Here is a 15,986-nt window from a genome sequence, read left to right on the forward strand (position 1 = left end):
ATCTCCTGCTGGGGCAGGGGGCTGGACTAGAAGACCTCCAAGGTCCCTTCCGGCTCTATTCTATTCTATTTTAATTCACAACCAGAATGGAGCCCAAAAGTTCCGTTGCTAAGGTGAGGTACTTGTTAAGTGAACTTTGCCTCGTTTTGCAACCTTTCTTGCCACCGTTGTTAAGTGAATCACTGCAGTTGTTAGCACACGGTTGTTAAGTGAATCTGGCTTCCCCATTGACTTTTGCTTTGCAAAAGGGCATCAGGTGACCCCAGGACAGTGCAGCCGTCATAAATACGGGTCAGTTGCCAAGCGTCTGAATTTGGATCACAGTGACCATGGGGATGCTGCAGTGGTCATTAAGTGTGAAAAATGGTCATAAGTCACTTGTTCCGGTGCCGTTGTAACTTTGAATGGTCACTAATTGAGTAACTCGAGGACTATCTGTATGGAAATTTGCAAAGCGTTTGAATAGACTAGACTAGTCCAGAATAGACTAGAATAGAATAGAGAAAATGAATTAATAGAATAGACTAGAATAGAATAGAGAAAATGAATTAATAGAATAGACTAGACTAGACTAGACTAGACTAGACTAGACTAGACTAGACTAGAATAGAATAGAATAGAATAGAATAGAATAGAATAGAATAGAATAGAATAGAATAGAATAGAATAGAATAGAATAGAATAGAATAGAATAGAATAGAATATTGAATATATAGAATAGAACAGAATAGAATAGAAAATAAAAATAGAACAAAAATAGAACAAAAATAGAACAAAAATAGAACAAAAATAGAACCAGAATAGAATAGAATAGAATAGAATAGAATAGAATAGAATAGAATAGAATAGAATAGAATAGAATAGAATAGAATAGAATAGAATAGAATAGAATAGAATAGAATAGAATAGAATAGAATAGAATAGAGAATTATGGGAATAGAATAGAATAGAATAGAATAGAATAGAATAGAATAGAATAGAATAGAATAGAATAGAATAGAATAGAATAGAATAGAATAGAATAGAATAGAATAGAATAGAATAGAATAGATCTGGAAGGGACCTTGGAGGCCTTCTAGTCCAGCCCCTTGCTCTAGCAGGAGACCCTACACCATCTCAGACAAGTGACTGTCCAGTCTCTTCTTAAAAACTTCCAGTGATGGAGCACCCACAATTTCCGGTGGCAAGCTGTTCCACTGGTTGATTGTCCTCACTCTCAGGAAGTTTCTCCTCATCTGGGACTCCTAAACATCTTCCAGAGGTTGGTTGGCTGTCCACCAGCGATGGTGTCCCCTGTCCAGAGCGGAGGACCCAATGATTCTCTGTCTGCCTGGGCACATGGAGACTTTTGTGGTTGAAATTTCACCTTGGGGATACATGTCTTGTTGCCCTTTAAGGGTGAACAAGAGGAGACGGAGCATCAAAGTCATGTGAGATTAAGTAAAGGGATAATCCCCAGGAATGCAGAATATGTGGGATCCTTGGTGCTCCCTGAGCTGGGTTGCTTGTAAATGTTTCATGACCCAGTTGGGTAACATAATCAGGGCTCAAAGGGAGGAGGAGGAGGAGGAGGAGGAGGAGGAGGAGGAGGAGGAGGAGGAGGAGGAAAGGACTGTGGGGTCCTTGGTGCTCTCTGAGCTTGATGGTTCCTTGCAGACGTTTCATGACCCAACTAGGGAGCACCATCAGTGCTAGAAGGGAGAGGAGGAGGAGGAGGAGGAGGAGGAGGAGGAGGAGGAGGAGGAAGAGGAGGAGGAGGAGGAGGAGGACAACTGTGGGGTCCTTGCTGCTCTCTGAGCTTGGTGGTTTCCTTGCAGACCTTTCAGCACCCAACTAGGGAACGCCATCAGTGCTAGAAGGGAGGGGGGTTTGCTCCTGCTTTTACATACTCCTGGCTTGCCCTGTCAGAGTTGGTGGGAATGTTCTTGGTTGCTTCTTGATCAGGCTGTTGTTTCATACTGGTTTCATACAGCACCCCAACCTACACACCTGGCTTAAGAAAACACAATTCCCACGTTCGTGTAATGCTTTGTCCAGTTTTAAATGTCATACGGATTGAATATGTAACCCCACAGTCTAAAACAACATCTGGACGCCCACAGTCCCTCAAGGGTTCTCAAGAACATACCAAGGATACCAGACTAACACAGAAGAATTACGAAGAAAATTATCCCAAATCCTGTACCTCTGGTTTGCTGCTGTTGGTTTTGTCACAACTTCAAAAATGAGTTAGCCCGGTAATCAAGTCAGTTGTTTTGACTACAGTTTAATAAGGACAACCTCCTCTTGAGTAAAAGGCACTCCAAATCCTGCAGTAGGCTTATGAGTAAGATTGATGACTATGGAGTCGATAGATAAACCAGTTTGGGTGGAAATTACATCTTCCCACCAGTCCGGCAAGTTGCGGCGGTCTTCCCATTTTAAAGAACAAATAACTGAGGCACAGAGCTCTTGGCTTTTTGATAAGACCTACATTGGTTTGCCGAGCCTGTGAAGACACATCTAGGCAAAGTTAAAGCTAACTAGGCTTAGTGTGCTATATGGATGCCGCTCCTGACTAATCTCTCAGCTCTAACTATAAAAAGGTTTTATTGATTGATTGATTGATTGATTGATTGATTAAATTTATTTGCCACCCGTCTCCCGGCAAGCTGTAGTGATTGATGCGAATTTTAATGGGGATTTTTAGAATTGTCTTCATTTGTGACATAAGCCCTCTTGAACATCCCCCATAGAAAAAAAAGGTTGTTTGCAGCTAAGAGTCGATGTTGGTTTAATCTTAAAGGCTGACAGCGAAACACTGCCAATCTGACACTTTTCACAGCTGGATCTCAGTTCCCGTAATCCTCCATCTGTTTTTACTTTGAGTTATGGGATTTGTAGTCTAATGCAACTGGAGGGCACTGGTTATGGGCAGTTAGGTGTTGTGTTGTTAGCTAAGTGCGCTAAGGAAGAATTTCTACAAAAGGGTGATTGAGTTCACTCAACCCAATGAAGCAGGTCAAGTGAAGACCCAAACAGAGGCATTCACACAACATGTAAACTTTGATAAGTCTTATTGTTTACTCATCGAGTTGCGCTTAAGCAGCCCTTGTCATGAGTTTATGCAGCAGCCTATGATGTCAGCACAGAAAATGGGCTAATTCCATAATCAGGTTAAATATATTGTGTGAATCTACAATTAGGTTCATGTAATAGCTCTGGAAATGCAATGTCTATGTTTGTACAACACAAGAAACATAAAAGAGACTATTTGTAGCTCAGGGTTGAACTGTGGGGTCCTGGGTGCTCTCTGGGCTTGGTGGGCTTTCTTGCAGACGTTTCATGACACAACCCGGGAACATCATCAGTGCTAGAAGGGAGGGGGGCTTGTGGAGAGGAGGAGGAAGAGAAGAAGGAGGAGGAGAGAAAGAAAGAAAGAAAGAAAGAAAGAAAGAAAGAAAGAAAGAAAGAAAGAAAGAAAGAAAGAAAGAAAGAAAGAAAGAAAGAAAGAAAGAAAGAAAGAAAGAAAGAAAGAAAGAAAGAAAGAAAGAAAGAAAGAAAGAAAGAAAGAAAGAAAGAAAGAAAGAAAGAAAGAAAGAAAGAAAGAAAGAAAGAAAGAAAGAAAGGAAGGAAGGAAGGAAGGAAGGAAGGAAGGAAGGAAGGAAGGAAGGAAGGAAGGAAGGAAGGAAGGAAGGAAGGAAGGAAGGAAGGAAGGAAGGAAGGAAGGAAGGATTGTGGGGTCCTTGGGGCTCTCTGAGCTGGGTGGTTTTCTTCCAGATGTTTCATGACCCAACTAGGGAACATCATCAATGCTAGAAGGGAGGAGGAGGAGGAGGTGGTGGAGGAGGAGGAGGAGGAGGTGGTGGTGGTGGTGGAGGAGGAGGAGGAGGAGGAGGAGGAGGAGGAGGAGGAGGAGGAGGAGGAGGAGAACTGTGGGGTCCTTGGTGCTGTTTTCTTGCAGATGTTTCATTACCAAATTAGGCAACATCATCAGTCCCAGAAGGGTGAGGCATTTCCTCTCTGTTTATATACTTTATCACCCCACTCCCTTCTAGCCTGACGATATTACCTAGTTTGGCAATGTAAGGTCTGCAAGAAAACAACCCAGCTCAGAGAGCACCAAGGACCCCACACAAGAGACAGGAAGAAATAAACCCTTTGGTGGGCTAATATGGTTACCCCAAACAAACCTGTAGACTATCCAATCCCAGATTAGGCATCTGCCCAGGAGTCCTTTAAGGAAAGGGGTTCAACTTCATAGTTGTTTTTTTTTTAAAGGCAAGTACGGTCCTCTCTAAAGGTGTCCTAGGAACAGGGATGGGCAACCTTGGCCCTTTTATGACTCGTGGACTTCAACTCCCAGAATTCCTGAGCCAACAATGCTGAGGGGAAAGGGAGAGGTTTCCATGCTGAGCCAGGCTGGCTGAGGAATTCTGGGAGTTGAAGTCTGCCAGTCATGAAGGGCCCATAGTTCCCCCACGCTGGCTGAGGAATTCTGGGAGTTGAAGTCCACGGGTCATGAAGGGGCCATAGTTCCCCATCCTGGCTGAGGAATTCTGGGAGTTGAAGTCCGCAAGTCAGGAAGGGGCCATAGTTCCCCCACACTGGCTGAGGAATTCTGGGAGTTGAAGTCCACCAGTCAGGAAGGGGCCATAGTTCCCCCACGCTGGCTGAGGACTTCTGGGAGTTGAAGTCCGCAAGTCATGAAGGGGCCATAGTTCCCCCACTCTGGCTGAGGAATTCTGGGAGCTGAACTCTGCAAGTCATGAAGGGGCCATAGTTCCCCCACGCTGGCTGAGAAATTCTGGGAGTTGAAGTCCATGAGTCATGAAGGGGCCATATTTCCCCATCCTGGCTGAGGAATTCTGGGAGTTGAAGTCCATGAGTCATGAAGGGCCCATAGTTCCCCCACGCTGGCTGAGGAATTCTGGGAGTTGAAGTCCATGAGTCATGAAGGGCCCATAGTTCCCCCATGCTGGCTGAGGAATTCTGGGAGTTGAAGTCCACGGGTCATAAAAGAGCCAAGGCTGCCTCCCCCTGTGGTAGAAAATGATCTAATAAGTTTCTTTCAGCCTAGGATATCCCGCCCGATTCCGTCGTTGGTCCATTAAACTAAGCTCTTTCTCTCATTTTCAGGCAGCTTGCAAGCCACCCGGGCCCTGATGGTGTCCAGCATCATTTTGGGTCTCATTGGAGGTTTTGTCGCCATGATTGGCATGAAATGCATGAAGTGCTTAGAAGAGGATGAGGTGAAGAAGTCAAGGATGGCCATCCTGGGAGGTGTCATCTTCTTCATATCAGGTGAAAAAGGACTTCTGCCAATCAGTCTCTATGGACCAGGGTTCACCTAGGCCTGGCTGTTCTTTTGCGGCCTTGCAAAGAGACGTCGGTATGGAAGCCACCAGAGATGGGCCCTTCAGCTGGATTCCTGGGAAAGAGGGGGATAGAAAATGGGAAACCAACCATCAGGAGGGTCTGGGTGGGGAGACGGTCCCTAGTCTCAGGTCAGCCTTGCTGAAATTAAGGCCGAGAGGTGGACAGCGGCTGACTTGAGGATGACTTGGAACATCTGAAACCCAAGAGAGAAGATAAGCTGGGTGTAAATCTGATCAATTCATGGTCTCACACCAACAGCCATGCAAGATGTTGGCCAGCCTTCCTCAAACTAGGGTCCTCCCGTTCTGTAAACAGTGGAGTAGTGTCTTCGGAGTTCTGATAGCTCCATCTCTGGAGGCTTTGAAGAAGAGGCTGGACAGCTGTTTCTCCTGGTGGCTTTCACTGGACATTGCAGAGGGTTGAACGAGACGCTGGCTGGGGAATTCTGGGAGTCGAAGTCCACCCACCTTCAAATTGCCAATCCTGAGAAACACTCTACGAGATGGTCCCACTTGTCCGTCCCAAACTACAATTCTCTCACTCTAAGATGTGTTGAACGTCGGTTCTCCTATCGCGTCCAACACATCTGGAAGGGACCATCTTGAGGAAAGCGGGTGTGAGCGGGTGTGTCATAAGCAGCCAATCTTACTGGAGGACTGTAAGCAGTCCATCCTTCTTGGAAGTTGTCTTGACTTTACAACCTCTTCCTTCTCTCCTTCCCTCCCATAGGCTTAGCCTCCTTAGTGGCTACCTCCTGGTATGGCAACGTTGTCGCACAGGAATTTTTCAACCCCTACACCCCTGTCAACACCAGGTAAGTCACACCTCAATGAATCTCCAGAGCAGGGGTCTTCAAACCTGGCCCTTTTATGACTTGTGGGCTTCAACTCCCAGAATTCCTCAGTCAGGCTGAGGAATTCTGGGAGTTGAAGCCCACAAGTCATAAAAGGGCCAAGTTTGAAGACCCCTGCTTTAGACTCAACCGATGGAGTGGGGCAGAAAGACCTGCACGGACATTTGGACTCGTGGTTGACCCTCTGCTGATGGAATAGTAGAATAACAGAGTTGGGAAAGGAAGGATCACAGAACTGCAGAATCGTACAATCGTAGGATCGGAAGGGACCTTGGAGGTCTTCTAGTCCAACCCTCTGCTCAAGCAGATAACCTTATAACATTCTGGACAAATGGCTGTCCAGTCTCTTCTTAAAAGCCTCCAGTGATGTAGCACCCACAACCTCTGGAGGCAAGTTGTCTGGTGATTGTTTGTCAGGAAATTTGTTCTTAATTCCAGGTTGCTTCTCTCTTTGGTCAGTTTCCAACCATTGTTTCTCGTCCTTCCCTCTGGTGCTTTGGAGAACAACCTGACCCCCTCTGCCTTGTGGCAGCCCCTCAGATATTGGAAGACTGCTATCACGTCTCCCCTATTTCTTCTTCTCTTTAGACCAGCCAAACCCAAGTCCCACAGCCGTTCTTCATATGTTTTAGTCTCCAGGCCTTGGATCATCTTAGTTGCTCTTCTCTGCGCTCTTCCCAAAGTCTCAACATCTTTTTTGTAATGTGGCGACCAAAACTGGATGCCTTATTCCAGGTGTGGCCTTACTTGGGTTTTATAAAACAATACCCATACTTCACCTTATACAACCCAGGATTGTGTTAGCTTTCTTGGCTCCTGTCCCACGCTGCTGGCTCAGGTTTAAGCGATCATCCACCAGGACGCTGAGGTTCCTCTCAAGAGTTGCTGTTTTTGATCGAGGTCTCGCCTAATCTGTACTTGTACCTTTGGTTTTTCCTGCCTAAATGTAAAACGTTGCTTTTCTCCATGTTGAGACTCATTTGGTTGGATAGGACCCATTGTTCAAGTTTGCCAAGATCTTTTTGAGTTGGTCTTCTGGGGTGTTGGCTATTCCTGCCAGCTTAGTGTCTTCTGCAAATTTGATGAGTTCCCCTTCTACTCCCTCCTCTAAGTCACGGATGAAGAGATTGAAGAGTTTACTGGGCCTAAGATGGAGCCTTGTGGTGCCCCACTGCTTGCTTCCCTCCATGCGGATGTGGTGCCATTGAGGATTACTCAGTACGGTTTGTCAGCCAGGTACAAATCCATCCGATGGTGCTGCTGCCTATCCCATCTTTTTCTAGCTTACCAAAGAGTAGGTTGTGGTCTACTTTGTCGAATGCCTTGCTGAAGTCTAAGTATACTACGTCCACAGCCTTCCGCTTGTCTACTAGTTTAGGTCACTTTGTCAAAGAACGAAATAAGATTGGCTTGGCATGATCTGTTTTTAAGCAACCTGTGCTGGCTTCCTAAAAAAGTCGGTGGGTCCTCCTTGTCCCCTACCCAGGCCCCCTCCTCCAATTTGCGCTGTTGCCGGAGATGGTCCGAGAAAGCCTGAACTTAATTTCCCAGGAGGCCTGTGAGCAATGCGGTGCATTGTGAGGCTCTCCACCCGGCCTTTTACGGATCAGCAATGTTCACCCGACCGTATTTGCGTCCTGGGAAAAGCCCGTTCCAACAGGAGACTTGATGTAGTTCCAGAAATTTTCCCCCCCCCCCCGCCCTCCCATTTTAATCCTTGCGACTTCAAGGAAGGCAGCCAAGAAGTGCATGCCGAAACCTGCGGGTCATGTGGTCGTGTGCGTGTGTATGTAATCTGGGAACCAGTCAAAGGACATGAATGAGGAAATGGCAGAATCTCACTGTGTGGGAATCACAAGTGAGGAAGTTTAGACAAGTTTAGAGACAAAGAGTCATGACTTGGAGAAAGATTGAGTGTTTCTCAACCTTGGCCACTTTTGAGGTAGGCAGACTTTATCCTGCTTGAGCACGGGGTTGGATTAACAGAATACAGAAGAACAGAACTGTAGTAGCACTCACGCTTAGACTTACACACCGCTTCGCAATCCTCTCTAAGCGGTTTACAGAGTCACCCCTATTGCCCTCAACAATCTGGGTCTTCGTTTTACCAACCTCGGAAGGATGGAAGGCTGAGTCAAAGAATACAGACTAACCAAGCTGGAAGGGACCTTGGAGGTCTTCTAGTCCAGCCCCCTGCTCAAGCAGGAGACCCTACACTAATTTCAGACAAGCGACTGTCCAGTCTCTTCTTAAAGGCCTCCAGTGTGGGAGGATTCACAGCTTCTGGAGGCAGGTGGTTCCACTGGTTAATTGTTCTCACTGTCAGGAAGTTTCTCCTTAGTTCTAGGCTGCTTCTCTCCTTGGTCAGTTTCCATCCGTTGCTTCTTGTCCTGCCTTCAGGCGCTTTGGAGTATAGGGTCACCCCTTCCTCTTCTTTGGGGCAGCCCCTCAACTACTGGAAGACTGCTATCAGGTCACCCCCTCCCCCTCCCAGTCCTTCTTTTCTCTAGACCAGCCATACCCAATTTGTACAACCGTTCTTCATCTGTTTTAGCCTCCTGATCCTCTTTGTTGCTCTTCTCTGCACTCTTTCCAGAGTCTCAACATCTTTTTTTTTTACATCGTGGTGACCAAAACTGGATGCCGTGTTCCAAGGGTGGCCTTACCAAGGCCTTGTAAAGCGGCACTAACACTTCACGTGATCTTGATTCTGTAAACACAACCTAGGATTGTGTCGGCTTTTTTGGTGGCTGCTGCCGCCCACGGCTGGCTCACAGTTTAAGGCAGGGGTAGGCAACCTCGGCTCTTTTATGACTCATGGACTTCAACTCCCAGAATTCCTGAGTCAGCATAGCATAGCTATGCTGACTCAGGAATTCTGGGAGTTGAAGTCCATGAGTCATAAAAGAGCCGAGGTTGCCTACCCCCGGTTTAAGGGATCGTCCACTGGGACTTCCCGGTCCCTCTTGCAGTTCCTGTCCCTTCCAACTCTGTTACTCTGTTATTCCTATTGAGCGTGACCAAATAAAGAACTGGAATCCAAATGGATGGTCCCGCCTCATTCTCGGACTTAACCAGACCGTCTCCTTCCTCCTCAGGTTTGAATTTGGCCAGGCGCTCTTCATTGGCTGGGCAGCCTCCTCGCTGGCCATCTTGGGCGGTGCCTTCCTTTGCTGCTGGTGCCCCCGGCGGGAGACCTCCTACCCCCCGACTCGGCCGTATCCCAAGTCTGCCATGTCCACCGGGAAGGATTACGTATAATGCGACGCAGAAGGACGACACGAGACGCCGGCATCGGACCACCCCAAGGGACACTGCTTTACTCCTGTCCTGCGCTGAGCAGAGCGGCTCTGCTTGGGCACACCGCCTCCGCCCACCCTCCATAAGTGAACTGTGCCTTTTTGTACCCCTGCACCCATCCCTGCTCCTGGCCGGGTCCTGCTCTTCTGCCCGATAGGAAAGCTAGGAAGGGATTCACCCCAAAATCAAGCCTGCCGACATAGGGAACACCAGCCAGCTGCCTGGATGCGAGAGCCGACAAGGCAGCCATTCCCTTTTTCGGGCCCTCTGACGCCCCTTCTTCACTCTCTTAATGGCTACGGACGGTCTCCTTTCTCTCTCTCACTTTGCAACCTTGTAGTAGATTTCTCTTGAAGGGCCGGAAGACAGGAGGAAACCCCAAAGCAGGCGGAAGGTCTGCTTGAGAAACCCGCAGGCAGTCCTCGACTTACGATCAAAATTGAGCCCAACATTTTTGTGGCCGAGACAGTTGTTATAAGTGCGTTTCGCCCCATTTTACCCCCTTCCCTGCCACGGTTGTTAAGCGAATCGCTGCAGTTGTTAAGCTAGTCACCCAGTCGTTAAGCGAATCTGGCTTCCCCCCCCCATTGCTGGTCAGAAGGTCGCCAAAGGGGGATCACGTGACACACACACACACCCGGGACCTGGCAAACCAGCATAAATAGGAGCCAGTGGCCAAGCACACTCCGAATGTCATTCACGTGACCAGGGGGATTGCTGCAACGGTCATGTGAAATGGTCACTAAATGGGACGCTCACTAAATGAAATGTTTGTAAGCCGAGGACTAGCTGTATTCTGCACCTGAATGTGCTGGGTGGGGTCCCTCCCCCCCATAGACCCCCAAAGTGTGAGGAATAGGGGGGCAGGGCTACCGGGACCACCATGCGCGTGGGTGAGATTTTGCGGCCCGTTTTTAAAGGCAGAACTAAGGACACACACACACACACACACAGACGTTGCTCAGGCCGGCTAACTCCAGCAGCCCGCACGGTGTTCCTTCCCTGCCAAACTTTGCATGGGCTTCGGCAGTTCCCCCCGGACCCCACCCTCCTTCTTTTCTATCTTTTATTCTTTCCCACAGCGAGTGGGTTAAGGAGCAAAAAAAAGAGAGAGAGAGAGAATTGGTGCAAAGTGGCAGTTTGGATCAGGAGAGCTCGGAAGCCCCCCCCCCCAGAAGCCGTGTGCCTGCACAGATGTGTTGGGGCACGCCCAAGCACACACACACACACACACACACACACACGTTTCACGTCCATAAAGCTGCTCAATCCATTCAGCGGCATTTGCCACAATTGTTGGCTGCAGTCGAATGCCGGAGGGCCATCAAAAAGCCACGTATTTTGATAAAAGGTGGGGATAGCTGGGGTGGGAAGAGTCAACCCTTGTGGGAATTTGCCTGCTCTGCAGATGCATTAACTGTTTCTTTCCCCACAGCTGGAAAGGCAGCAAGATACCTCACAGAGACATGCAGAATACAGAATAGCCAAGTTGGAAGGGACCTTGGAGGTCTTCTAGTCCAGCCCCCTGGTCAGGCAGGAAGCCCTATACCATTTCAGACAAGTGATTGTCCAGTCTCTTCTTAAAAACTTCCAGTGTCGGAGCATTCACCGCTTCTGGAGGCAGGTTGTTCCACTGGTTAACTGTTCTCACTGTCAGGAAGTTTCTCCTTAGTTCTAGGTTGCTTCTCTCCTTGACTAGTTTCCATCCGTTGCTTCTTGTCCTGCTTTCGGGCGCTTTGGAGAATAGGGTGACAGCCCCCCTTCTTTGTGGCAGCCCCTCAAATACTGGAAGACGGCTATCATGTCTCCCCCACCCCAGTCCTTCTTTTCACTAGAGTAGACAGAGAGTACAAGCGCATACATACGCACCATTTTGGCCTTCTTGTTACCAAAGTCTCGAATATACGAGAACCTCCCCAGCTTGGGGGCATCCAGATGTGTTGGCTTGCAGCCTCGCGGTGCAAAATATCTGGCGGGCAAGCCAAACCAACCTGGAGAAAACAGAGATGGGAAATAATCTTTGAGAAACCTCCACGAGTCAAGTGGAAAGGGGGAAAAAAAGTCTTTTTTTAAAAAAAAAATCCCTGTTGCAAAGGTCCCCCTGGTGTAAACAGGAAGCTTTCCACCTCTCTTGCTGCAGAAATGGGCTGTGAAACACACACACACACACACACACACACACACACACACACACACACACACACCAATGCAGAAACGCAAATGCATCTGTCGGCTCCCAAGGTGGATTCCTGGCTTTGATTCAGTCTGCAAAGTTGCCAACGCTTTACTGGAGAGTAGACCTCACCAGTCTTAGGGCACCGCTGAGGAAAACCTGTACAGGATCCAAAAAGCTTTGGATTGGTGGCGAATCTGGAACAATTTTGCCACCTCGGTCTGTCAATCGTGGGGGCATCCATGCCCCTTGGCTCAACTTCACCCAGGCGGGTGGTGGGTGGGGGTGGGTGGGGGTGGGGAGGGACACACAATTCTGTGAGAAGAAACTGTATAAAGTGTTAAACTGTTTTCAATAAAAGTACCTTTTCCTATTTTTTTTTTAAGAAGATGCATTTCGGTGTAGCTGCTTCATTTTAAACCTCTGCCCAAAGAGGCGATTTTTACAAAAATGAGAATGGTAGCGCAAAATTACTCTTTTTAATGGCAATGCAGTGGATTGAATGGCACAGGAATTCAAGTTCAACAGGAAGCTTTAGTTTTTGAAGCTTTTGTGTGTTTCATGTGTTGTGTGAACTCAGGCTGTGTGTTAGAGGGCAGTTTAGGAAAAGGTTTCTCAGCCTTGGTGGCTTGAAGAGGGGTGGACTTTAAGTCCCAGGATTCCCCTGCCAGCTTGTTTTACCATGGGTGGACTTCAGCTCCCAGAATCCTCCAGCCAGCATGCTTTAACATGGGTGGACTTCAATTCCCAGAATTCCCCATCCAGCGTCCTTTAAGATGGGTGGACTTCAGCTCCCAGAATCCTCCAGCCAGCGTCCTTTAAGATGGGTGGACTTCAATTCCCAGAATTCCCCAGCCAGCGTGCTTTAAGATGGGTGGACTTCAGCTCCCAGAATTCCACAGCCGGTATGGCTAGCTGGGGAATTCTGGGAGTTGAAGTCCACCCATCTTAACGTGGCCAAAGTTGAGAAGCATTGATCTAGGAGGTTAGCGTCAATTCACTCACTCCAGAAAACGGAGTTACTCACAGGTCCGCCAGTTCACCACCCACTCGCCACTTGCACAAACAAGGCGATTGTGTTGCAACGCACTCCTTGAGACAGTCTCCGCAAAACCAATCTTCCCAAGGAGATGAGCAGATTACGGAAAACGCAGCCGGGCTGGTTCAGCCGGTTTCCGAATGAAGCCAGCCAGCGCCACATTCCTTCCAGGAGACTCATCCTAAGAAGGGGAGCATCCTGCAATTAAGATGTACCTGTGGCTTCATGTGAGGCCGTCACGTTCTCCAGCGTTTGTTTTCTCTACCCCGTCTTGCTCAACGTGTGGGAAGAGGATCCGCTTTGAAAACCCCTCTCTCAGAGGAGAAGGGGATTTCGGCGAGCTTGCCCCGGAGAGGGTGTGGTGGTCTCCCTCGGCGTCTCCACGGGTGGCCCAATGCCAACATACAGGACTGGATGGGTACGCATGAGGCGTTGCACACGCCAAGGTGGTTTCCAGCTGATCTGGCTGTCTTCTGATGGCACTACGTGGAAAAAAAACACCTGGAGAAGAAGATTTGTCCATTAGCAGAAAGGCTGGCCTTCAAAGGCCCACCAAGGGTCTCCATCTCTGGAGGCTTTGAAGGAGAAATTGGAAAGCAAACTCTCGCGATGCTTCCGGCTGCTCTTCCTGCAGCTGGCAGAGGGTCCGGCTAGATGATCCTCGGGCTCATTCCCAGCGCCACAGTTCTGAAGTCCTATGATTCTAAATCCTCCGTGTTCTCCTCAGCTGGGTGGTTTTCTTGCAGACGTTTCATTGCCCAACTGGGTAGCATCATCAGTGCTACAAGGAAGTGGGGTTGTATTGTAAATAAGCACGAATGCCACTCCTTTCCAGCATTGTTCCCTGGCTGAGCAATGAAACGTCTGCGTGAAAGCCAAGGTCAGAGAGCACCAATGACCCCATAGTCCTCTTCCTCTTCCTCTTCCTCCTCCTCCTCCTCCTCCTCCTCCTCTCCACAAACCCCCCTCCCTTCCAGCACTGATGATGTTCCCTAGATGGGTCATGAAGCATCTGCAAGAAAACCACCCAGCTCAGAGAGCACCCAGGTCCCCACAGTCCTCCTCCTCCTCCTCCTCCTCCTCCTCCTCCTCCTCCTCCTCCTCCTCTCCAACCCCCCCCATCCAGTACTGACATTCCCCCCTAGATGGGACATGAAGCGTCTACAAGAAAACCACCAAGCTCAGAGAGCACCAAGGACCCCACAGTCCTCTTCCTCCTCTTCCACATTAATTTTTCATTCTTTTTTTAAAACATTTTTTGTAATTTTTATTTTGTTTTACAATGTACTCATTTTAGCTCAGACCCATTGCAGCTCCTCATCTGTGCTTCCAGATTTGGTATCTGGATTTGTGTTGGCTGACAAAACGCCCATGGGAGGCAAAGGCCTGGAAGACACCAAGGCCGTGCCATGCTCTAAGATAGCAGTCCCCGATCGTTTGGCACCCGGGGGGAGAGGGGTAGGGGCTGGTTTCACATGCTACCTAGATCCCATGCAAGCACAAATGAAGCTTCACTTCAGACGCATCTCCATAAAGCCAGCTGTAGTTCTATTGTCAAGGTATTGACTTAACAGCCAACCAGCTTATGTAATGTAAGATGTAATGTAATGATGAGAACGAGCCAGCAGGGTCTGTGTCTCTTTAAGAGCCTTCGTATAAAGGGAAAGCTCTGCTGATGTGTTCTTTCCTCTTCCGTTTCCTGCCGTAACTGTGGTGTGTTGGATCCTGCTGTATTAGCACGTGTACGTATGTTGTTCCTGGTGTATGATATTGTAGATAGTGTAAGATAAACCACCATTTAATATAGACCACTGTTTACTGTGTTTACTCCAGGGTTACCTCGCGCAATAAGACTGTGCGCGCTCTGACATTTACACAGCTCTTCAAGGGCAGCCCCAGGCAGAATGCATTACAGAAGCCCAAGCAGGAAGCGACTAAGCATGAACAGGGGCTCTCGGTCAAGGAATTATCATGTTGTGTGAATGCATCGATTCAGCCAGTCTTACCTCAGCCAGGGATGAAGGAAAGAAAAACACTCTGCACGTGCACAGAGAGGATGCAGTCCTTTGAATACAGAAGCCCGCAGGTAGTCCTCGACTTACGACCACAGCCGAGCCCAAATTTTCTGTTGCTCAGCCAGGCAGTCGTTAAGCGAGGATTGCCCCATTTGATAATCTTTCTTGCCAAAGTTGTTAAGTGAATCACTGCAGCTGTTAAGTTGGTAACACAGTTGTTAAATGAATCCAGCTTCCCCTCCCCCCCCTTGACTTTCCTTGTCCGGAGGTCGCAAAAGGGGATCACGTGACTCCCGGGGACATTGCGACCGTTGTAACTATGAGTCAGTTGCCAAGTGTCTGAATTTTGATCCCGTGACAGTGGGGATGCCGCAATGGTCGCTAAGTGTGAAAACACTCAGAAGTTACTTTTTTCAGTGCTGCTATAACTTTGAACAGTCACTAAATGAACAGTCGTAAATTGAGGACTACCTATACTTTAGAGAACAGGAGTTGGACAATAGTTCCTTGCAGAAGATTGCTTCTTTTTTGTCTAGAGCAGGGGTCTTCAAACTTGGCCCCTTCCTGACTTGTGGACTTCAACTCCCAGAATTCCTCAGCCAGTGTGGGGGAACTATGGCCCCTTCCTGACGTGGACTTCAACTCCCAGAATTCCTCAGCCAGCGTGGGGGAACTATGGCCCCTTCATGACTTGCGGACTTCAACTCCCAGAATTCCTCAGCCAGCATGGGGGAACTATGGCCCCTTCCTGACTTGTGGACTTCAACTCCCAGAATTCCTCAGCCAGCGTGGGGGAACTATGGCCCCCTTCATGACTTGCGGACTTCAACTCCCAGAATTCCTCAGCCAGCATGGGGGAACTATGGCCCCTTCCTGACTTGTGGACTTCAACTCCCAGAATTCCTCAGCCAGCGTGGGGGAACTATGGCCCCTTCATGAATTGCAGACTTCAGCTCCCAGAATTCCTCAGCCAGCGTGGGGGAACTATGGCCCCTTCCTGACTTGTGGACTTCAACTCCCAGAATTCCTCAGCCAGCATGGGGGAACTATGGCCCCTTCATGAATTGCAGACTTCAGCTCCCAGAATTCCTCAGCCAGCGTGGGGGAACTATGGCCCCTTCATGACTTGTGGAGTTCAACTCCCAGAATTCTTCAGCCAGCGTGGGGGAACTATGGCCCCTTCATGACTTGCGGACTTCAACTCCCAGAATTCCTGAGCCAGTGTGCCTGGCTGAGGAATTCTGGGAG

General features: G+C 48.6%; 1 protein-coding gene across 1 annotated transcript in view; it reads left to right on the forward strand.

Annotated features, from left to right (window-relative positions):
• Positions 1-10,891, forward strand: part of CLDN1 (claudin 1) — a 30,226-nt gene extending 19,335 nt beyond the window's left edge. Inside the window, exons 2-4 of the mRNA XM_081329506.1 lie at positions 5,119-5,283; positions 6,088-6,172; positions 9,310-10,891. Of these exons, the coding sequence (XP_081185632.1) occupies positions 5,119-5,283; positions 6,088-6,172; positions 9,310-9,472 (413 nt within the window). The 3' untranslated portion in view covers positions 9,473-10,891. The remainder of the gene's footprint in view (positions 1-5,118; positions 5,284-6,087; positions 6,173-9,309) is intronic.
• The last annotated feature ends 5,095 nt before the right edge of the window (positions 10,892-15,986 follow it).

The sequence above is a fragment of the Vipera berus genome (genome assembly GCF_964194415.1).
Source record: "Vipera berus genome assembly, chromosome: 5".
Classification (NCBI taxonomy): Eukaryota; Metazoa; Chordata; class Lepidosauria; order Squamata; family Viperidae; genus Vipera; species Vipera berus.